Genomic DNA, 23584 nt, shown 5'->3' on the forward strand with positions numbered 1-23584 from the left:
CGTTTTAATCCCTTAAAAATGGAGCATCAGTGCTCATACTCTGTTGCTGCTCCATTCATTTCCTATGGGGTCTTGAGGGCTGGATTTAGCTTTTTCCGGCAGCCCCATAAAGAATGGATGGCATGACGGTGCTCCATTCTAAGGCTATGTGTCTACGGGAGCTCGCACCTGCGGATATATCCACAGGTACGTCCGCAGGTTTCCCGCAGCTGATCCCTGTAATCCGCAGCTATCCATTGCTGCGGGATTCCAGCGAAATAGCTGCTGAAAACCTGCGGACATTCATGCGACTTACCTGCGGAGGTCCCGGCCTCTATCTCCATAGTGGAGGGACGGGATTTCCGCAGGTAAATCCGCAGGAATAACTGACATGCAGTTATGTGCGGCTGTGGGTCATCCGCAGCATATTCGGCAGCCGCACATGCCGCAACATGGACACATACACTCCCCATGTCCCATAGGATAACATGGGGAGTGTTTGTACTTGCTCAAACCTGCGGATTTATCTAGAAAATCCAGATAAATCCGCAGGTTTTCCGCGGCAAAATCCGCGGGTACAGGGACAAAAGTGCCCAGTCAGGAATAACATTTCCCCATTCTGCCGATTAGTTAAGATTCCAACTGTTGGACCCTCATCAATCAATAAGTGATCACCTATCCTATAAATAGGCGAAAACTTTTATTTTCACCAGAGAACCACTAGCCTTATTCTATATTTTCAGCATTGTGCATTAGGGGGGTGTAGCAGCCCCCTGGACTGTGACCCCTCATCCATCTATCGTTCCCAGAGAGGTTTTAATTAGAGGTTAGCTGGACCTCATCTCTGCCCCAGGTCATTAGAGGCCAATGTAAATGTCAAGTGAGTTAGGCTCCATCCATTGAGGGCACCTTGGTGCTGGTAGATGGATATGTTTTTTTATCAAAACCTCTTATCCAAGTATCCCCCAAAAATGGAACTATCTGAAGCAGCTCCTGAAAAAGGCGGTTCCAATTCTAGAGGACACAAGTGGGCAAAAATATATCATATAGTCTCCCGTTTATTTAGTGGACACCAGACAAAAGTGCGGCCGCCCACAGCTTCCCTTACAGCTGATTATTTGGGGTTAACCTGCCAGCCCGGTATTGATCAGCCAGGCGTCAACATGCCCTTATTTCATGAAGGGTTTGTCCAAAGATCAACGACTTTAAGTCTTAATCAATATTTTCCTTCTTGGTTGCTAATCCGGAATGACTCTGCACCATCTGTAATAGGTTTATTACACTGCTTACGATTTTACAGCCGCACTGCTAAATATAAGCAGCAGTGAAACAATGACGGCAGTGTTTCACAGGAAATCACAAAACCCACATTTTTCTCTACCCACACAACTGTCCCTGCAACTAACAGCGATAAAGTAACTTAGAAATCTGATCAATCTTCTCAATCAGTTAGTAATTATGCTCGTTATAGTAATAGATTTCTTTCCGAGACACCGGACTGGATTCACGCCAACATTCAGTGGTAATCTGAAAAGTGCGTCATATCGCTTCCAGTAATCAATGCAAGATCAGCCGGACTTAAAGGGAAACAGTCAGGTCAGGATTCCCTATCTAAGTATAGGCAGGGGTTATAATTAGCACCCAGGGCATGGCCGTGTCATAGCTGGCACTCAGCGGTCAAAGGTGAAAACATGGTCATGGCACCGCTCCATCCCCAACATTGGTGCAGGGCACAGCACTCAGCAATCAAGACTGTTCCCTAATTATGTCCATTCTACAGTTTATTAATATGATATCCAGCTCAGCCTGTGAATGTCCTGAGCAGGCTGTCAATCAACTGAACAGGGGTTGTGATTGGACAACAGACAAGAACAGAGTGCTGCACCCTGATGACTAGAAGGGAGTGCGGCAAAGAGCAATTATAATGTGGTTGTAACTGTTCATCGTTGAGGACATGCTGTGGATGCGAATTATAACCCCTAACCTGCTCTGCCTTACTGATCCTACCGGTTTCCAATAAGAACTCTATGGTAAATCCTCTAATCATAGCAAATTTCTTTGACCTTGACATCCAAGATGCTGGTGTCCACACCTGTGAATGAGGCACTTCAAGAGGCATATTGCTAGGATAAGCATTATTTTTTTTTTGTTAGTTGGGGTCTAATTGTCAGAACATCCAAAGTCCTGAGAAAGAAAGGGTTGATGTAATTGTTTTCACCATTTGTGAGACCCGTCACTGTTCCAGACCTCCAAAATTAGCCAAAACAGTAGTAGTTCTTAGAACAGTCCAGCAAGAAAGTTTAAACTGAAAAATAAGGAGCGCTGATAGTGTAATACCAACAGATCAGTGAGGTAGATCAGGAAAAATACACTCACCTAAAAAGGTTGTGATAGTCACAACCACTGATAGAGCATAGGATGAAGGCGTCTGCTGCAGCCCCACATGGATGTGCATACAAATCAGAGTGAAGAGGGGGTTAATGCCGCGCATCAGCCAAAATGAAGATGTAGCACGTTGATGTTATAAACATATTCTTTTATTCCATCGGTCTACACGTTTCGAGGATATACCTCTTCTTCAGGACCAGTGCATCAACATAGTAACATAATAATAGTAATAGATACTATGTTGATGCACTGGTCCTGAAGAAGAGGTATATCCTCGAAACGCGTAGACCGATGGAATAAAAGAATACGTTTATAACATCAACGTGCTACATCTTCATTTTGGCTGATGCGCGGCATTAACCCCCTCTTCACTCTGATTTGTATGCAGCAAGAAAGTTGACAGCTAACAAAGGTGCATAACACTTACGTAGTTTGTGGCCCACCATGACTTTAGTTTCAAGTACCACTGAAGTCTTGGTCCCAGGTTGACGGCAAAATCTTTGGCAAGACCCTCCATTCTCTCAAACTTTTCTTCATCCATCAGTGGTTTAACAGAGTCCAAGTACTAGGGAGATGAAGGATGATGGTTAATATCTGTCGCAAAATTAATTTCAGTCCCTTCATCCTCTGATCCTGATTTTGTCAAAGTGAACTCTATCTACATTGTCCGCATGAATTCCTCTGATCCTAAGCCATGCTTAGCAAGTCAAGAGAATTGCGTAAAAATGTCAACATCATAGTGCCATCCGACAGCAAGCTGACAACAAAAAAGTTTGGCAGAGAAGTCAAAGAATGATTTGATCCCATGATGCCAATGCAAGACACTCCATAGGGTGGTAGGGTGCGTACAACTGTGGTTAGCCATCTTGAAGAAATACTAAATTTTGTAATAGAATTTTAGAACTCAGTCAACTTACCAAAAAATGAATCAGTGTGTGTATCAGGGCTGTGGAGTCGGTAAGCCAAACCTTCGACTCCGACTCCGACTCCTCAAATTCTCTTGCACCGACTCCGACTCCGGCTCCGACTCCGACTCCGGCTCCGACTCCGACTCCGACTCCGACTCCTACATATATTGCTTATAGTTAGGTGAAAAATTTATTGTAGTACATGAATATGTGTATGTGAACATCAGACATTTAATAATTTTTATGATACAATAATCAAGATATTTGGATAGAACATAAAATATATTTATTGGAATACAACTTTAGAACACAAAAAACTGTAATAAATTGTAAATATGTAATACACTATGTAATATACAGTAGATTACATATATATCTTGTGTGTGTATATACACTGTATATATATATATATATATATATATATATATATATATATATATATATATATATATATATATATATATATATATATATATATATATATATATATATATTTTACAATTTATTAGTTTTTTGTGTTCTAAAGTTGTATTCCAATAAATATTTTATGTTCTATCCAAATATCTTGATTATTGTATCATAAAAACAATTAAATGTCTGATGTTCACATTGTACTACAATAAATTTTTCACTTAAATATAAGCATTATACTAAATGTTATTATTTAGTAAAATATTCAGCACATTCTGCATTGCACTCCTGTCCCCAATTTATTATATATTTTAGGAGTCGGAGTCGGTGCATTTTATACCGACTCCGACTCCACCAAAATGAGCTCCGACTCCGACTCCGACTCCACGACTCCGACTCCGACTCCACAGCCCTGGTGTGTATTATATATATTCTACACATATACATACATATATACATACATACTAATATATGTACGTGTGTGTGTGTGTGTGTGTGTGTGTGTGTGTGTGTGTAAGTGTGTGTGCACAGTGTGCGGCTGGAATTTTTTCTATATATATATATTTTATATACACACATACACACTCTAATCTATATATACAATTGCCTTATTCTGTCTGTCTGTCTGTCATGCTTCAAAATTGTGTCCTTACGGTGACACAAAGCTGATTGGCCGCTGGGCTCGCCATGGCCCCGCCCCCCCACACGGATTGGCCGCTCGCCCAGGCTGCGCCCCCACACGGATTGGCCAGCCGCTCGCCCAGGCTCCGCCCCCCCACAGATTGGCCTCTCGCCCCGGCACCCTGCAGGCATTGGCAACTCGGCCACGCCACGCCCCCCTCACGCAATGGACGCTAGCTCTGCCCCCCCCTCCCGCGCATTCCCCGAACTGACACGGTCACGGCTCCCAGGTGAGTACTGTACAACCCCCCCCCCCCAACGGGAGCCCACATCAGCGTACGCCGCCAACCCAGCCGACACTTACCCTCGCATTGCTGGCCTTGCCGCTGTATGCTGGTGTGGGCTCCCGTGCGAGTGGGGGACGTGATGCGCTGGTAACCATGCTAGCATAGTTACCAGCACATCAAGGTCCTGCAGCGGCGGAAAATACACACACGCACACACATAACAGCACACACACACACATACACACACATCAGATCACACTCACTCTCACAAACACCTCACACACACCTCACACACACATCGCATCCACACACTCACAGCATCCGGCGATATCGCTTGCTTCTCGGCCTCGATACTGTGCTGTTGTGACCTTCCAGGACCTGCCGGAGGATCACATGGCCAGAAGCATGTGGTATCTCCGGATGTTGTGAGTATGAGCGCGTATGTGCAATATAGTCAATGTGTGTGTGCGTGAGTGTATGCGATCGGGTGTGTGTGAGTGTATGCGATCGGGTGTGTGTCGGTGTGTGTGAGTGTATGCGATCGGATCTGTGAGTGTCGGCAGAGGAGCATGGCGTGCTGGAGGAGGCTGGGAGGAGAGAGGCTGATCCTGGGGAAGGCTGGGATGGAGAGGCTGATGCTGGGGACAGAGAGGCTGATGCTGGGGACAGAGAGGCTGATGCTGGGGACAGAGAGGCTGATGCTGGGGACAGAGAGGCTGATGCTGGGGACAGAGAGGCTGATGCTGGGGACAGAGAGGCTGATGCTGGGGACAGAGAGGCTGATGCTGGGGACAGAGAGGCTGATGCTGCGGACAGAGAGGCTGATGCTGCGGACAGAGAGGCTGATGCTGCGGACAGAGAGGCTGATGCTGCGGACAGAGAGGCTGATGCTGCGGACAGAGAGGCTGATGCTGCGGACAGAGAGGCTGATGCTGCGGACAGAGAGGCTGATGCTGCGGACAGAGAGGCTGATGCTGCGGACAGAGAGGCTGATGCTGCGGACAGAGAGGCTGATGCTGCGGACAGAGAGGCTGATGCTGCGGACAGAGAGGCTGATGCTGCGGACAGAGAGGCTGATGCTGCGGACAGAGAGGCTGATGCTGCGGACAGAGAGGCTGATGCTGGGGACAGAGAGGCTGATGCTGGGGACAGAGAGGCTGATGCTGGGGACAGAGAGGCTGATGCTGGGGACAGAGAGGCTGATGCTGGGGACAGAGAGGCTGATGCTGGGGACAGAGAGGCTGATGCTGGGGACAGAGAGGCTGATGCTGGGGACAGAGAGGCTGATGCTGGGGACAGAGAGGCTGATGCTGGGGACAGAGAGGCTGATGCTGGGGACAGAGAGGCTGATGCTGGGGACAGAGAGGCTGATGCTGGGGACAGAGAGGCTGATGCTGGGGACAGAGAGGCTGATGCTGGGGACAGAGAGGCTGATGCTGGGGACAGAGAGGCTGATGCTGGGGACAGAGAGGCTGATGCTGGGGACAGAGAGGCTGATGCTGGGGACAGAGAGGCTGATGCTGGGGACAGAGAGGCTGATGCTGGGGACAGAGAGGCTGATGCTGGGGACAGAGAGGCTGATGCTGGGGACAGAGAGGCTGATGCTGGGGACAGAGAGGCTGATGCTGGGGACAGAGAGGCTGATGCTGGGGACAGAGTGGCTGATGCTGGGGACAGAGTGGCTGATGCTGGGGACAGAGAGGCTGATGCTGGGGACAGAGAGGCTGATGCTGGGGACAGAGAGGCTGATGCTGGGGACAGAGAGGCTGATGCTGGGGACAGAGAGGCTGATGCTGGGGACAGAGAGGCTGATGCTGGGGACAGAGAGGCTGATGCTGGGGACAGAGAGGCTGATGCTGGGGACAGAGGCTGATGCTGGGGACAGAGAGGCTGATGCTGGGGACAGAGAGGCTGATGCTGCGGGGAGAGAGGCTGATGCTGCGGGGAGAGAGGCTGATGCTGGGGGGAGAGAGGCTGATGCTGGGAGGAGAGAGGCTGATGCTGGGAGGAGAGAGGCTGATGCTGCGGGTAGAGAGGCTGATGCTGGCGCAGCATGGCGGACGGAGCACGTTTGGGAGTGCGCAGCATGGCGGACGGAGCACGTTTGGGAGTGCGCAGCATGGCGGACGGAGCACGTTTGGGAGTGCGCAGCATGGCGGACGGAGCACGTTTGGGAGTGCGCAGCATGGCGGATGGAGCACGTTTGGGAGTGCGCAGCATGGCGGATGGAGCACGTTTGGGAGTGCGCTGCATGGCGGATGGAGCACGTTTGGGAGTGCGCAGCATGGCGGATGGAGCACGTTTGGGAGTGCGCAGCATGGCGGATGGACCACGTTTGGGAGTGCGCAGGATGGGAGATGGAGCACGATGGGGGGTGCGCAGCATAGGGGATGGAGCACGTTTGGGAGTGTGCAGCATGGCGGATGGAGCACGATGGGGAGTGCGCTGCATGGGGAATGGAGCACGATGGGGAGTGCGCTGCATGGGGAATGGAGCACGATGGGGAGTGCGCTGCATGGGGAATGGAGCACGATAGGGAGAGAGAGAGAGAGAGGGAATGTATTCAGAATAGGATTATAAATAATTTGCCAACATACTTTCCTTCTACAGAGCCATGATCTTTAGCTGTCAACTTTGAGCCCGGATGAGAGTGAGCGAGTCCTGTGTCAGCTCGCCGTCAAGAGATGTGTGAAGGAGGATTGTTGACTACTCAATTTAGTGGCCAAACCAGCATCCTTCTCTTTCTCTTCACTGACCGAAACAGATAAAGAGCTGGCTCATTTATTGGCTTGCTCACTCAGCCAGCCACTACCACAGTTCTGATGAAATAGTGACACAGGAAATATTTTCCACGTGTGAAGAATAGATCTGGAAGAAGAGCTGCCACACCAGGGACCCTGGTTGACAGCGACAACCGATTATTCGATCATCTTAGAAAATAAATGGTAAATCAATAAAGTCTTTATAATTAGTGATGAGCGAGCATCACCACTCTTAACACGAGTCAAGTACCCGAGTATAATGGAATTCAATGGGGAATTCAAGCATTTCCCAGAAAAATGCAGTTCCCCATTGACTTCCATTATACTCGGGTACTCGAGTCGCACCCATCTGTTACGAGTACCGAGGACCCAGGCCTGGCAGTGCTCGCTCATCACTATTTATAATCATTTTATGAACAAATTTAAAAGTCATTTTTTGGAAGTGGACAACACATTTAACCAGTAATTCAGAACTTCGCTCAGAAGATTTCCCATTGTACCATAAAAAACACATTTATAAAATACAAAAATTGGTATAATCAAAGTAGTAGGCAAAGAAGCTGCAAGAAGGATCAACTACAAAGTGATCCCCCCCTCTACACCGAGCTAAGGTGCATTAGCAGTGACTCCGGATAATGAAGGGGGAGTGGAACAATATGGCCCATTCTAAGTTTTACTTATCCCATGGTTTTCCCTACACTGTCCACGTTCTCTCTTTTGCTGCATTGTACTTTGTTTGCGTTATTTCTTTAATGTGATATCTTAATTGTACCTGTACTGTGATTTTACATGTGTGTTATACCTGCATACACAGGACTTTATCATCATCATTATATGCATGCAGCCTCAGTATGTCTTTCCTTCTGTATTGTCGCTGTGTACACAGCCCTTGCATTGAAACCTGACTATGTGCATTTGGGAGACTAAAAATAATCATAAGCTTCTCATGTTTTTTTTCCCTGAACTTATCATGGTAGAGTGGGGTCCTATTCCAAATTTTGCTGGCGGTCCCTATGGTTATTTGTTATAGTATATCCCTTGGAAATATGCATCCCTGTCTTGCAGTCATAGTATATAGATTTTATAAGCTTTAAAGCAGCAAACACAAGCCTCAGCAAACCCATTAGTAGGAATAAAATATGACGTGCACATTAATGTTGCAGTAGATTTGCCTCCTAGACAGCTGTTCAGACAATGTAAGGAGAGTTACATACTTTAACTCATTTACTATTTACAAGTTTTGCTTCTTTGCACATAGAAGTCTCCTTGAAGCAGAAACTGTTAATAAGGAAAGTATAATACACATTCTGCAGGCCAGCTCCTCCAGGCAGGGAAGGAAAATGTACAGGACCTGCAACCGGCAAAGCCAGGGAGATGCAAAGACACGCTGAAAGACTCACATCCCGACAAGGGTCTTATTACCTGTACCTGGATATGGACAAAGAATATTTAAACCTGACATTTATATACTGCGTTATCATTAAAGTGGTTCTCCACTACTTGGACAGTCCCTTCTGATTCCACTAGTTAGCCCCAGTTAAAATAAAAGACCCAGTACTCACCTCCCGTTCTGGCGCCATTCCAGTGCTGTCAGTAATCGCGATTCAAAGCTCACGTGACATTGTGACGTCACGCGAGCCACACAATCAATAACTGCTGACATTTTTCTCCACACTTTCGGACCAAATTAGTTTATCAACAGGAAGAGACACTGCAACTGCAACTCACTTCCTGTTGATTGCTCATTTGATCCCAAGGCATGGTGAGAAAAGACGGCGGTGATAGGACGTGGGGCTCCTGTGACGTCATGTGACCCCCCAAACTGCGATTACCGACAGCGCTGGAACGGTGCCAGAATGAGAGGTGAGTACTGGGTCTTTTATTTTAACTGGGAGAAACATATGGAATCAGAAGAGGTTGTCCTAGTAGTGGAAAACCCCTTTAAAAGAGAACTGGTCACATCTAGAAATGCTATTCACCTACAGCTATAAGGACAATCTATAGGGAAACAGTATTTAAATCCTGTGTAGCTGGCTTACGGGAGAAAATTAAGTTATATCCTCCCTGTAGCCACTCACTTCCAGTAATTGGGGTGGAGCAGAGATTGGCTACAGTCACCATTCACTACAAAGGGAGGACATTATAATCACTACGATTGACAGCTTGCTGAACAGCATGAGTGCCTTTTGCACAACCAGTGTGTGCACGTGCAACCAGTGTATGTGCGTGCGTGCGTGCGTGCGTGTGCGCAGCCAGTAAGTGTGCGCACAGTGTGGGCTGACAATTAGTGTGCCGGTCAGTGCTTACAGCTGTGCTCACCGTATGCTATCTTTATTACTCTAAAATTTGGAGAATAACCTGGAGGATGTATGCTGCATGGAAACAATGGATCAAGTTATACCTTTGTAATTCTAGTAAGAAGCCACATGCCAATACTCTGACTTTACACTTGTGAAAGCATGACATGTAACAAACCCAGCACGTTAGAGATTGCGCAAATTATTTTGAGCTATATATAAAAGGTTACAAACCTTACCGGCTCGCCACATGTTCCTAAAAGAGCACAGAAAATGAAAATGTGTGACCCTTCCAGACTCTTCAGTACATGCTTTTAGTCATGAAGTTCTACATCTACATTTTAACATCCTATAGTTTTTTGGCTTTATAGCAAAACTGGGTATTTATTCTGAAACTGACCCCCGGATAAGGGAGCAAGGTCTGAGAAGCTCAATCAAGATTCCATCATTTCACTTAAATGTGCTCCACAAATAATGATCTCTGTATGATGTCTGGAGAGTATGATAGACGATTCACTTACTTTAATCACGAATGTTGTGTAATCGCCACCATACACTACAAAGATATGTGACATAGAGACTAAAGAGCTGAGCAAAGCCCAAACTAACCGCTATACAGTGCTCACATAATACCATACACTGCCCAAATAACTCTAAGTAAATACAGCGCTGTACAAAGATAAAAAAATGATATATAAGTGATAATCTGATCTGTGGTTGTTGCGTGTCTTGGTTGCCCCCCTAAAGCAGTGACTGCTGATGCCCCCCATTTGACCGCACACTCCTACAGTCAATCCCCAAATATTGTGCATTCTATGCACCAAGGTATAAAAAGGTATAAAAGGCAGCAAGGTTTTCAGAAAACAGGAGGTGGTGCACACAAACAAAAACTAACGAATAACCGCCCATGTGATCATCTCTATCGTCAGAAAGTCAGTGACATAATTTATGAGATGTGTAATTGAAAGCTTGAGATAATTAGGAAATACCGTAGATTAAGCGGCCTAATTGGTCAATATTTACAGAAATCTTATATATACAGGACTTTTTATTGGGACTGAATGTACAACAACAAATACTTTTACAACCTAGAAACTCTTCTTTATTGACAAAACATACCCTTTTGACCGTGTCCTTAACAGCTGGCACAGGTAAACGAGGAAGCGAGGTTTGGAAGCTGTAGAGCATAGGCTTTCGGCCAGAGAACAATTTCACCATTCCCTAGAAGACAAAGTACACTGCCTAATTAACAAACGCAAGAGTCAAAGATTCCTCGAGTAACAGGTTGTCAACTTTCACCAGCAGTCATCGTATTTTACTAAACTGCTGTTTATTTGGACTGGGACTACTGGAGAACACCAAAGGGTAAATGATGGCTGCTCCATCTATGCAGAACCGGTGAATGTCTACCTTCACATACATAACATATTGACAAAGACTAATTAACAACAAGTTTATCAACCCATAAGAAAAAGACCAGAGGGCTTGCAGGTCCATTATGTGTGGCTCAAAGTGGTCTACCAACTTGATACTTTAGCAAACAGCTATGAAGAGCAGGTCTCCAGATGGTGACTTATGTGAGTAGCCCAGAACAGGAGAGCAGATCGGGATATAATGGTCATGGTGGTGAAGACATACATATGGTAAGCTGGAGATAGGATGATTCTGCCAGTTAGAGGGTTGCTTGAAGCTGGATGTGACAGTGTGGTGGGTGCGCTTGATGCAAGGGGTAAAGTGGTAACCGCTGGATGCAAGTATACGGCCTATAAGGAGGAGGACCTAATATCTCAGGGTGCCTTCTCCTGTTATAACGGTAATGGGGAATTCTGGGTGTCACTACTAGGGAAGAGGGCGGGGGGAGAACTGATGTGGTTTAGGACCATCTCTCGAAGCCAAAAGTGCCTATGAAGGTAAGAAAGGTTGGAGACCAGTGTGAGCAGAGTAATATTGAAGGAAATTTTTCAACACAATTTTTATCTTAAAAAGTATAAACCGCATATGGTTTTATTTTTCCTGTAACAATTTTTAAACTGTTGGAATAAAGTAAAAAATATTTTAGAAGTGCTGATTTTTTTCCCCCCTTTTTTGGATTTGCTGGAGCCTTTTCCAAGCACTCTGGGACAGGTGAGCTGGTATTTTTTTCCTTTTTTTACACCACCAACATTACCCCTTCACATCTTTATATCACCAGAAAAGTTTTAATATCAAACCATATTTTTCGGATTATTAGACGCACTTTTAGACAGGTGCATCTTAAAATGCGAATGTAGCTTACCGGGAAGTGGTGGAGAGGGTTAGCCGGAGGCAGGGGCAATGCTGCGGTGGCTGTGCACAGTTGGCAGCTGTGTCTGTGGGCGGTGAGCACTTCAAATAATGGTGCTGGAAGCCGGCTCATGGGCAGATGGAGCTCTCGGCTCAAGATCTCATCTGTACACGCGCCGCCTCTGGCCCATTGATCTCCCAGCAGCAGACTTAGGGAAAATGGCGTCTGGATGTGGAGCGTGCGCAGATAAGATCTTGGCTTGTCATTGGGCCAAGAGCTCAATCTCAAACGCGCATGCGTTGGCTCCAGGCACCATTATTTGAAGCCCTCACCGCCCCAACCCAACTGCCGTCGCAGCCCCAGCACAGCCGCTCGAGCCCCAGCACAGCCGCTCGAGCCCCAGCACAGCCGCTCGAGCCCCAGCACAGCCGCTCGAGCCCCAGCACAGCCGCTCCAGCACACCGCCAACAGTTCCTAAGACAGTATCTGGGACACCCGTCGGCTGCACTGCCCGCAGCATCGCCCTGCTCCAGTACCACCCCAGCTTCCTGTGACCCCGCTCCACCACCACTGCTGCCCTCCTCCGGTAAGATACCACTGGATTATAAGATGGACACCATTTTTTTTCCTCTAAAATTTCGGGTGCGCCTTATAACCCAGTGCGTCTTATAAACTGAAATAACGGTAATTTGTTTTCCTATTTTCTGTAGTCCAAACCTGGGTGCGTTTAATAGTCATGTGCATCTTATAAACCGAAATCCAAAAAATACGGTAACGCCAATGTGTTATGTACCCAACAAAAACCTCAATAGTGAATAAAGTAACCATTCAACAAAATCAGAGTTCAATGTTGGGAAACCAGGTGGGAACAGATTGTGCCTCAATGCAGGATTCACGTTAGTTTCTCCCAGGAACAGTGGGACATGATCTGTTCACACATTGTTTTCCCAGCATTGGGCTGGGTTTTTTTTTTTTAGGATATACCACAAGCTCCCTTTAAGCAACAATGATGGATCAATTGTTCAAGGTTACTCACCATCCACAACCTTGTAGATTTTGAGAGTTTTCCATGCTCTTCAAACATCCATCCATGATATGAGAGAAGCTTCTTTAGGGAATATCGCATGGTTGCAATCAAGGCCACCCACACGCCTGTACCAAAGAGGACATTACTGACAATGTTCTGAGTCTGGCTGGTCATGTAGCCACTGTTGGAACAGAGCACACAATTACATGCTTATATCTCGACATGATAGAGTTGAGAAAACAGAGTACAATGCTATCAATTCTTGAGATGTTCAACATCTCCAAAAAAGGCTTTCAGGAAAAAAAAATCATTTACCAAGTTGCAAACAAAAAACATATATATTGTAACCATTTTTAAACTGCTCACTAATTTTAACTTTGTTCTCCATGTAATGTGGAGAAATCTGGATCGTTTAACAAATTAAGCTTGGATTGAAATGCCCCCGCCGACCCAAGTGCCTCATAGGCATGCAGGCAGAAGTTAGCGCACATCAGTCAACCCAGAATTCCATTCCATGGTTCACTTCTTACAGACTTCTCAAACCGGTCTTAAGACTATGTTCATACTGAGGTTTTTTTTTTAGGCATTTATAAACAATAAATTTTTAAGTGAATACCGCTGCAGGACACTTATTTAGGAGTTTTTGGAAGTGTTTTTCCTCTTTCACAAAGAGGTATAGAGGGTATGTGCCACGGCCACATGGTGATTACTGCGATCCCCTCGTGTGACACTCGGCTTATGCTGGCAGTACAGCAGAGCCAGGTGTCATGCGAGTATCATTGCAACTGAGGTCCAATCGTGCGAGCGGACCTCAGCTGCGGGGGGCGGGCCGGCTCTGCGAAGGGGCAAACCGTCTTTGCGGAGGGGAGGGCCGGCAAGGAGGGGGGGAGGGAGGGATTTCTCTCCCTCTCTCCTCTGTAGCCGGCTATTGCCATTCTTGTTCTGTGCGATTTTTCTCTCACCCCATTGACTTCAATGGGTGCGAGAGAAACAATGATGGCATTACAGTCGTAACATGCTGCGATTGTTTTCTCGGTCCGATCAGGGCTGAGAAAATAATCGCTCATGTGTGCTGATACAGGCTAACATTGGACCGAGTGGAATGCGATTTTTTTTATCGCACTCCACTCACATCGTTTTTCTCGCCGTGTGACTTAGGCCTAAGAATATGCTTGAGGAAAACACTGGCAGTGTTTTTTCTGTAGTGTTGTCTTTGTCATCCTTTTTGCTGCAGCGTCTTTTCTTTTTTTAACTATAAAATAGTGGCAACTTTAAAACAAAAGCCACTACAAGAATGGACAGGTCACATTTTTTAGCCTCTTCCCGTTTTTCGTGTCTGAAGTGGTTAAAAAGGCTCCAAAAGATGTCATTTTGATGCAGATATAGATATGTTAAATCTTTTTAGCATAATTTAAATGCTTTTTCAGGAGGGATCCAGGTGGAATCCGCCTTAAAATTACATTCTGTGCACAAACCACTAGGAGTTTTTGAAGCAATTTTTCACTTTTTAGATTTGACAGTGCCTAGTTTGGAGCAGATTTCATCAGAAACTACTTCAAAGATGTGTTGTGCACTTTTATTCGTAATGGGCATTTGTCAAAGTTTCTTCAGGGGAAAAAAAAAACAAAAAAACCTTGAAAAACTTTGAATAGAAATACTTGTTGAAGTGGTCTTTGAAGAGAATGTTAGAGCTGCTCAAAAAAATCTATGTGAACATGGCAAAAGATTGGAATCAAATGGACACCCCCAAACACTTTGCTGACAGATAGTGCCTCCTAAAAAAATAAGTGGCCGTTCAGTACAGTCTTTTGGTTCAGACGTGGGAAAAGGTTCCAACGCACATCTAATATCTGTTAGCTCCCATCTGTACATTTGCACTATATCAATGTTCCAGTAATTTACTCTTTGGGATCTACAGGGTTTTGAAACAGTCAAAAGTTTTAGAATGTTCAAGCAAAGCAAAAAGAATAAAAACCCTGTCTCACCATAATCCATTGTCACCTCTACCTGTACATGGAGAATGTGCTTTGTTGGTTTAGTAACAAGAGAACAGTAAAGCAATCACTATAGAAAACAGCCAGAATTACCCAACAAAACGTGGCAGGTTCTGTATGATCAATAACACAAAGGAGCAACATCTTTCAGGTTTCTCTACATAAAGAATACATGAAACACAGAAAAGTATTCTATAGAGTAGATTATTAGAAATATCTCTGCACTTTTGTGGCTGAAGTTTTTTGCAGCTTTTGTCTTGTCAAAGAGGAATGTTATTTCATTTTAGGGTATGTGCGCACTAGGCGTGTTTTTCACGCTGTGTTTTTATGTGCGTCTTTGTCTCAAAAAACGCACCCGCGGCTAAAAAACGCGACAAAAACGCATGCGTTTTTACCGCGATTTGGTGCGTTTTTTGCTGCGTTTTTGCTTACTGCGTTTTTAATCAGTGCACACAATGCCATTAAAGATTGTTGATGAAAAAAAAAAAAAAAAAAAGGTCTGATGTCATTTCCTTCTTCAAAATGTTCATTGTATGCAGGAGAGCAGACAGCTGCAGAACTAGTGTATGCAGGAGAGCAGACAGCAGCTGCAGAACTACAAGGCTCAGCATCCCCCATCCAGGACTGTATGCAGGAGTTTTTTTGCCCAAAAAGAAAAAAAAAATGACATGGGCTTCGCTATATTTTTGTATGCTAGCCAGGTACAGCAGGCAGGTACAGGCTGCCCCCAATCCCCAGCTGCCTATTTGTACCCGGCTGGGAATCAAAAATATAGGGAAGCCCTTTTTTTTATTTCATGAATTTCAAGAAATAATTAAAAAAAATGACATAGGCTTCGCCCAATTTTTGAGTCCAGCCAGGTACAACTAGACAGCTGGGGATTGGAATCCGCAGTGCAGAGTACCCAAGCTTTCTGGGCACCCCCACTGCGAATTGCAGTCCGCAGCCACCACAGAAATGGCGCTTTCATAGAAGCGCCATCTTCTGGCGCTGTATCCAACTCTTCCAGCTACCCTGGTGACTGTGGCTCGCTGGGTAATAATGGAGTTAGGGCTAGCTGTATAGCTGGCCCTAAGCCCGAAATTCATGGTGTCACGCCAATATTAGACATGGCCACCATGAATTTCTAGTAATGATAAAAAAAAAAACAACACACAGAAAAATATTTTTATTAGAAATAAAACACAACACAATTAGTGACTCCATCTTCATTGAAATAAAGAACCCCCCTCCGCAGTAATCCTGGGTCAAGGGTCCCGCGCCGTCCAATCCGGATCCAATGTCATCTGATCGGTTTGCTGGAAGGCAAAGCAATCAGATGATGTGTCAGGTTAAAGGACGTGAATCACATCACACATCATCTGATTGTATAAACGGCTTTTATACAATCAGATGATGCATAAATGCAAAAAAAAAATAAATACTCACGTCTGTGCTGATTACCGGCAGCTCCTGGAGCGATCGGATGAGAGTCTGATCCTGTCCCATCGCTGCAGGAGCTGCTGGTAATCAGCTGATGAAGTCCCCTGACGGCAGGATCAGCTGATATCCGGCCGGGAGCGAAAAAGCCGGCGACACCGCGAGAATTACGATCAGCTGATGCGTCAGGTGACTGCATCAGGTGATCCACCGCCAGGTCCTGCAAGCTTCGTACGTGCCCCCGGGAGACTGCACACAGCCAGAGCGGCGGTACCGGGACAGGAGCTGGGAGCGGGCATGGCACCGGGAGTCTGCAGACAGGTGAGTATGGCATTTTTTTTTTCTACTGTTCACTTTTGTTTTCGCCGCTGCCTCCACCTCCCGCCCGGACATGGCGCCGCACGGAGCTGACATGGCACCGGGCGGGTTGTGGACGCAGCGGTGACGGTACCGGGAGGATTCATGCTTCTGTATTTACCAACAGAAGGAATCCTCTTCCTGTACACGTCACTTTACTGCCCACCCCTTGCGTTTATAGCTGCGTTTTTAGTCATAGAAACGCAGCTATATGCGTTTTTCATTGCGTTGTTGAACATCTCATTGAACTCAATGGGTGAAAAACGCAGTGAAAAACGCAGAAATAATTGACATGCTGCATTTTTGTGGTCACCACAAAAACGCAGCTACAAAAAAACGCTGTGTGCGGACAGCACTTATGAAAACCCATAGACATTGCTGGGGAAGCAATGTCACTGCGTTTTCAGCACAAAAACGCGGTAAAAAACGCAGCTAAAAACGCAGCAAAAATGCCTAGTGCGCACAAGGCCTTATATAGCACAAACATATTTGGTAGCATTGTACATACTTTATCAAACTCACATCGGCCTCTGCTTCATAATTTAATTTCCCCATGTCACATATAGTACAGACCAAAAATTTGGACACACCTTCTCATTCAAAGATTTTCTTTATTTTCAGGACACTGAAAATTGTAGATTCACATTGAAGACATCAAAACTATGAATTAACACATGTGGAGTGAAATACTTAAAAAAGTTTGAAACAACTGAAAATATGCCTTATATTCTAGGTTCTTCAAAGTAGCCACCTTTTGCTTTGATTACTGCTTTGCACACTCTTGGCATTCTCTTGATGAGCTTCAAGAGGTAGTCACCGGAAATGGTCTTCCAACAGTCTTGAAGGAGTTCCCAGAGATGCTTAGCACTTGTTGGCCCTTTTGCCTTCACTCTGCGGTCCAGCTCACCCCAAACCATCTCGATTGGGTTCAGGTCTGGTGACTGTGGAGACCAGGTCATCTGGTGTAGCACCACATCACTCTCCTTCTTAGTCAAATAGCCCTTACACAGCCTGGAGGTGTGTTTGGGGTCATTGTCCTGTTGAAAAATAAAATGATGGTCCAACTAAACGCAAACCGGATGGAATAGCATACCGCTGGAAGATGCTGTGGTAGCCATGCTGGTTCAGTATTCCTTCAATTTTGAATAAATCCCCAACAGTGTCACCAGCAAAGCACCCCCACACCATCACACCTCCTCCTCCATGCTTCACGGTGGAAACCAGGCATGTAGAGTCCATCCGTTCACCTTTTCTACAAAGACACAGTGGTTGGATCCAAAGATCTCAAATTTGGACTCATCAGACCAAAGCACAGATTTCCACTGGTCTAATGTCCATTCCTTGTGTTCTTTAGCCCAAACAAGTCTCTTCTGCTTGTTGCCTGTCCTTAGCAGTGGTTTCCTAGCAGCTATTTTACCATGAAGGCCTGCTGCACAAAGTCTCCTCTTAACAGTTGTTCTAGAGATGAGAAGGTGTGTCCAAACGTTTGGTCTGTACTGTATACATGAGCTAATTTCATAGGAAGCCATGAATACTGACCTAACTATGCTTCTTGGAGTGTGGGAGGACTGAGAAAATGGAGAAAACCAACCCATAAAATGGTTAGAATAGACTAATGCCACACAAATGTATTAATCAAGTACGACTTGGACCCAAAAACCATAAAAACACCATGAAAAACTTACGTTGTTGCAAGTGCGTGGTTTATTTTCTCTATCAATCCAAATGACGGGTCAACTTTAGTGTACATTGATGTTGAGGTGACACCCACGACTACCACTAACCAGCTGGAAGGGGTTGATGGGAAAACGCCGGTGAGGATTCCATTCTGTTAAAGAAATATATCATTAAAAAAACCTGACCTGAGAAGATAGATACAATAGTGGCCATACTTGTCACTTTTAGTATCTCCAATTCTCTTCAACAGAGAAGTGAGGTTACATGAATGTGTGACGCCCTGGACAAGCCAGGAATCACAGGTAATTACACCACCACACCCTACACCCCGGTTAGGCACATCTAAGCTAGACCCAAAAACCCTTGTTGCCTTCCTCCAGGGGCTGATGTTCACACCAGGGGGTGGGCCAGGCGGTTGGTCCCGCCCACCGAGGAGTTCACAGTCCTGGAGGCGGGAAAAGAGAGCAGATTAGTTTGAGAGGTGAAAGTGTGAGGAGCAAAGTGGTAGGAGAGCAACTATCTGACTGCATCCGGGTGTGTGCCCCGGACAGAAACCGCAAGGTTAGCAGACGGCGGTGACCGTCTGCAGGAGTGGCCTATCGGAGTTACCGTAAGGACCGTGGACGGGCGGTGGCCCGGCGGTACCGGACCGGTACACAAGGAGAAGCCAGCACCATTGGCAGGGGCTTTTCGGACCCCGGCAAGGCTTGGAGTCGCCGTGAATTTGCCGAATCCGTCAGTGAAGGGGACCTCCTGGGTTTCCAAACAACTAAGTCCCGATTGAAGGCAACAGTCCAACCGAGGGAGAGAGACACCGCCACCGCCAAGGCATCAGTTTCTCAGGGCCAGCGCCTGCGGGCAAAAAGGGGCTCCTCCGGCCCATATCCAAGCCGGGGAGCGGGTTACCGGTGGGAACCCATTGGAACCAACAGCCGTACTCAGGTGCAGGGAAAGGACAGTCACCGTTAACCTAACGGGGAAAAGCATCAGCAGCCGTCCGTGGGACCCGTCTTTCCAGCCGTGTGTTTTACCGAGAACTGTGTCATCGTCTCAGGCTGAGTGAGTACTACCGTGCCGTGCGGCACAGCGCTGCCCCCGCGACCCTGCACCTCACCAGGCCCCGCAACCCGCCTGCCATGACCCATCCTTACCCCATCACTGGGCCCCGGGACAACCAACCCCTACCCACGGAGGGGAGAACGAACAACTCAGCTGCTCCCTGTCACCGCTCCCGGGATCCCCATACAGAGCAGCGGTGGCGTCACCAAAATCACCACAACCGTGGGTGGCGTCACGCACGACAATAACCAAATCCCCACCACCAATCAACCCCTTTCACTCACGGGCGAGGAGCACCGCTCGAGACCCCGGGATCCGGCCCACCGCTCGAGCCACCACCGAGCAGCAGCAGCAGCAGTAGCCGGACCCGAGCAGGGGGTGAGCGCAGCGTTGCCATCCTCCTCCCCGCCCGCGACAAATGTCCTCCACACCACTAAAAAGAGACATAAAGATCTCTTTATTTTGACCCCTGACTGATGAACCCCTTAAAAACAAAAGCATTTCAAGGTAATCAAAGTTGAATAGTTGCTCTGCTCTTACCTTAAACCTGATGAACTTCTTCTTCCAGGAGTGGAGGCCAGAGAGATAGATCTGACGCAGAGCTTCATGGCTTAACCTTAGGTCAATTCCATCGGGTGTTACTGTAAACTGGAATGCTACGGCCTGATGAGCTTCTGCCATCTTTACTATAAGATATAATGTTGAGGAATATTTTTATTAAGTAAATAATGTCTAAACAAATTTCTCCTGGAAAAGCTGCAGTAAGGGTAATGTACATTAAATTACAGCAAATCAGCTAAATAACCCATAAAGCATGGCTGGATTGTTTCTTGCTTATATAAATGGGTATCATGAGTGCTAGTTCCAACAACAGGTCCCACATAACAAATCCAACCTATGTCAGGTCCCACATAACAAATCCATCCTATGACAGGTCCCACGTAACAAATACAACCTATGACAGGTCCCACATAACAAATCCAACCTACAACAGATCCCAAGTAACAAATCCAACCTGCGACAGGTCCCACATAACAAATCCAACCTACGACAGGTCCCAAGTCACAAATCCAACTCACGACAGGTCCCGCATAACAAATCCAACCTACGACAGGTCCCACATAACAAATCCATCCTATGACAGGTCCCACATAACAAATCCATCCTTTGACAGGTCCCACGTAACAAATCCAACCTACGACAGGTCCCACATAACAAATCCAACCTACGACAGGTCCCACATTACAAATCCAACCTATGACAGGTCCCAGGTAACAAATCCAACCTACGGCAGATCCCAAGTAACAAATCCAACCTACGACAGATCCCAAGTAACAAATCCAACCTACGACAGATCCCAAGTAACAAATCCATCCTACGACAGATCCCAAGTAACAAATCCATCCTACGACAGATCCCAAGTAACAAATCCATCCTATGACAGATCCCACTTAACAAATACAACCTACGACAGGTCCCACATAACAAATCCAACCTACAACAGATCCCAAGTAACAAATCCAACTCACGACAGGTCCCGCATAACAAATCCAACCTACGACAGGTCCCAAGTCACAAATCCAACTCATGACAGGTCCCGCATAACAAATCCAACCTACGACAGGTCCCGCATAACAAATCCATCCTATGACAGGTCCCACATAACAAATCCAACCTACGACAGGTCCCACATAACAAATACAACCTACAACAGATCCCAAGTAACAAATCCAACTCACGACAGGTCCCGCATAACAAATCCATCCTAAGACAGGTCCCACATAACAAATCCAACCTACGACAGGTCCCACATAACAAATACAACCTACGACAGGTCCCACATAACAAATACTTGGGACCTGTCGTAGGATGGATTTGTTATGCGGTACCTGTCATAGGTTGGATTTGTTATGTGGGACCTGTCGTAGGTTGGATTTGTTACCTGGGACCTGTCGTAGGTTGGATTTGTTACTTGGGACCTGTCGTAGGTTGTAACAAATCCAACCTACGACAGGTCCCAGGTAACAAATCCAACCTACGACAGGTCCCACATAACAAATCCAACCTATGACAGGTACCGCATAACAAATCCATCCTACGACAGGTCCCACATAAAAAATCCAACCTACGACAGGTCCCAAGTCACAAATCACAAATCCAACCCAAGACAGGTCCCGCATAACAAATCCAACCTACGACAAGTCCCAAATAACAAATCCAACTCATGACAGGTCCCACATAACAAATCCAACCTGTGACAGGTCCCACATAACAAATCCAACCTGTGACAGGTCCCACATAAATCCAACCTACGACAGGTCCCAAGTAACAAATCCAACCTGTGACAGGTCCCACATAAATCCAACCTACGACAGGTCCCAAGTCACAAATCCAACTCATGACAGGTCCCGCATAACAAATCCAACCTACAACAGGTCCCACATAACAAATCCATCCTATGACAGGTCCCACATAAGAAATCCAACCTACGACAGGTCTCACATATCAAATGCCGGCTGCAAGGGTGCCAGTATAAAACCACTAGACAATTTTAGGGGTGAAAAGGATTTGGTCAAACTCATTTTCCATGTTTTTGCCTGTAATTAAACCATTATATGAAACATTTCCCTACCTCTATCATTTACCATAGTTCCTAGAGAGTTATCTATATGAAAAAAAAATTGGTATCACATTTTTGTCTATAATTATGACCCAATGAAATGAAGTGTGCAGGCGTTATTTTCTAATCATGATGGATTGGCCTGTACAGCTACATGCCTGCACTAATATTAAATTTCTGCAGAGGAGATTAACACACCAAATGAACCTGACAACTTCTAATAGGATCAGGATAGAACAATGAAGCCTAAGCCGTTAAGCATTTCTAATGCATTTCTAAAATAACTACGTAACCTTCTTAATATTAGTAGTTTGATGCAGGTATCAGTTCTAAAAATGGAACCTGTCTCCTGAAAAAAAAGGTAAAATAATGACTGTGCTTATATAGCATGGCCAATTGCATTTGGATGAATGTCTATATTTAGTCGGTACAATTCTCTGAGAACCACAGACAAACTTTCCAAATACGGTTAATGATGAGTTAATATTTTTTATACAATTTATCCAAGTTGTGATAAAGCCGAGGCTCTTCACAATTACTGTATGGCCGGGGCCACACAGGGCACTACTGCGATCCTTGCATGATATTCGGCTCACGCTGGCAACACAGCAGGAGCCGAGTGTCATGCGAGTGTCAGGCTATGTGCGCACGTGTGCGCTCTGCACCGCACACAAAAGGTCCGCTTCAGAGCGCAGCTGAAGAGCTCCGTTCTGAAGCGTCTGGTGCCTACAAAATTTGTGCGCTCTACATGCTGCCTCTCCCTATAGACAGCATGCAAAGCGCACAAAAGAAGTGACATGCCACTTCTTAGAACGCACACTTCGGGCAGCAGCCGAATCGCTGCGTTCTAATACGCCACGTGCACACGTCTCATGCACAATCTTCATAGATTGTGCTGGGGACGCAGGAAGCATGCAGTTACGCTGCGGTGCAGAACGCAGCATAACTGCATGTAAATACGCAACGTGTGCACATAGCCTCACTGCGACATCATGCGATCGGACCTCAGCTGCGAGGGATGGGCCGGCTCTGCAGAGAGGCGGGCCAGTGCTGAGGAGGGGAGGAATTTCTCTCCCTCTCTCCTCAGTAGCCGGTTATTGCCATTCTCGCCCTACACACACGGTAAAACGGTGTACTGCGAGTGCAGTGCGATTTTTCTCTCGCCCCATAGACTTGAATGGGTGCGAGAGAAACAAGACTCGCATTACAGTCGCAGCATGCTTTGATTGTTTTCTCGGTCCGATTAGGGCTGAGAAAATAATCGCTCATGGGGGCTGGTACATAGGTTAATATTGGTCCGAGTGGAATGCGATAAAACATCGCATTCCACTCACTCCGATTTTCATGCCGTGTGGCTTAGGCCTGTGGCAGATTCTCAAACAGTTTCACACTATGTGGCTAACGTCACTTTTTTTTCTAGTTAGGCTGGGGCCACAACCGGCACTACTGTGATGCTCACATGAGACTCTGCTCGTGCTGGCAGCACAGCAGGAGCCGAGTGTCATGCGAGTGTCC

At 46.2% G+C, this 23584-nt stretch overlaps 1 protein-coding gene across 2 annotated transcripts in view; it reads right to left on the bottom strand.

Moving 5' to 3' along the window:
• CPT1A (carnitine palmitoyltransferase 1A) overlaps positions 1–23584 on the bottom strand; it is a 117416-nt gene that overhangs the window by 51693 nt on the left and 42139 nt on the right. For both annotated transcript variants that reach the window (XM_075325300.1, XM_075325299.1), the window contains exons 2-6: positions 19990–20135; positions 18399–18541; positions 12953–13124; positions 10773–10874; positions 2795–2932 (exon numbers count right to left, since the gene is read on the bottom strand). In XM_075325300.1, coding sequence (XP_075181415.1) covers positions 2795–2932; positions 10773–10874; positions 12953–13124; positions 18399–18541; positions 19990–20130 — 696 coding nt within the window. In that variant the 5' untranslated portion in view covers positions 20131–20135. The remainder of the gene's footprint in view (positions 1–2794; positions 2933–10772; positions 10875–12952; positions 13125–18398; positions 18542–19989; positions 20136–23584) is intronic.

The sequence above is a fragment of the Anomaloglossus baeobatrachus genome, chromosome 10, assembly GCF_048569485.1.
Source record: "Anomaloglossus baeobatrachus isolate aAnoBae1 chromosome 10, aAnoBae1.hap1, whole genome shotgun sequence".
NCBI classification, from domain to species: Eukaryota; Metazoa; Chordata; class Amphibia; order Anura; family Aromobatidae; genus Anomaloglossus; species Anomaloglossus baeobatrachus.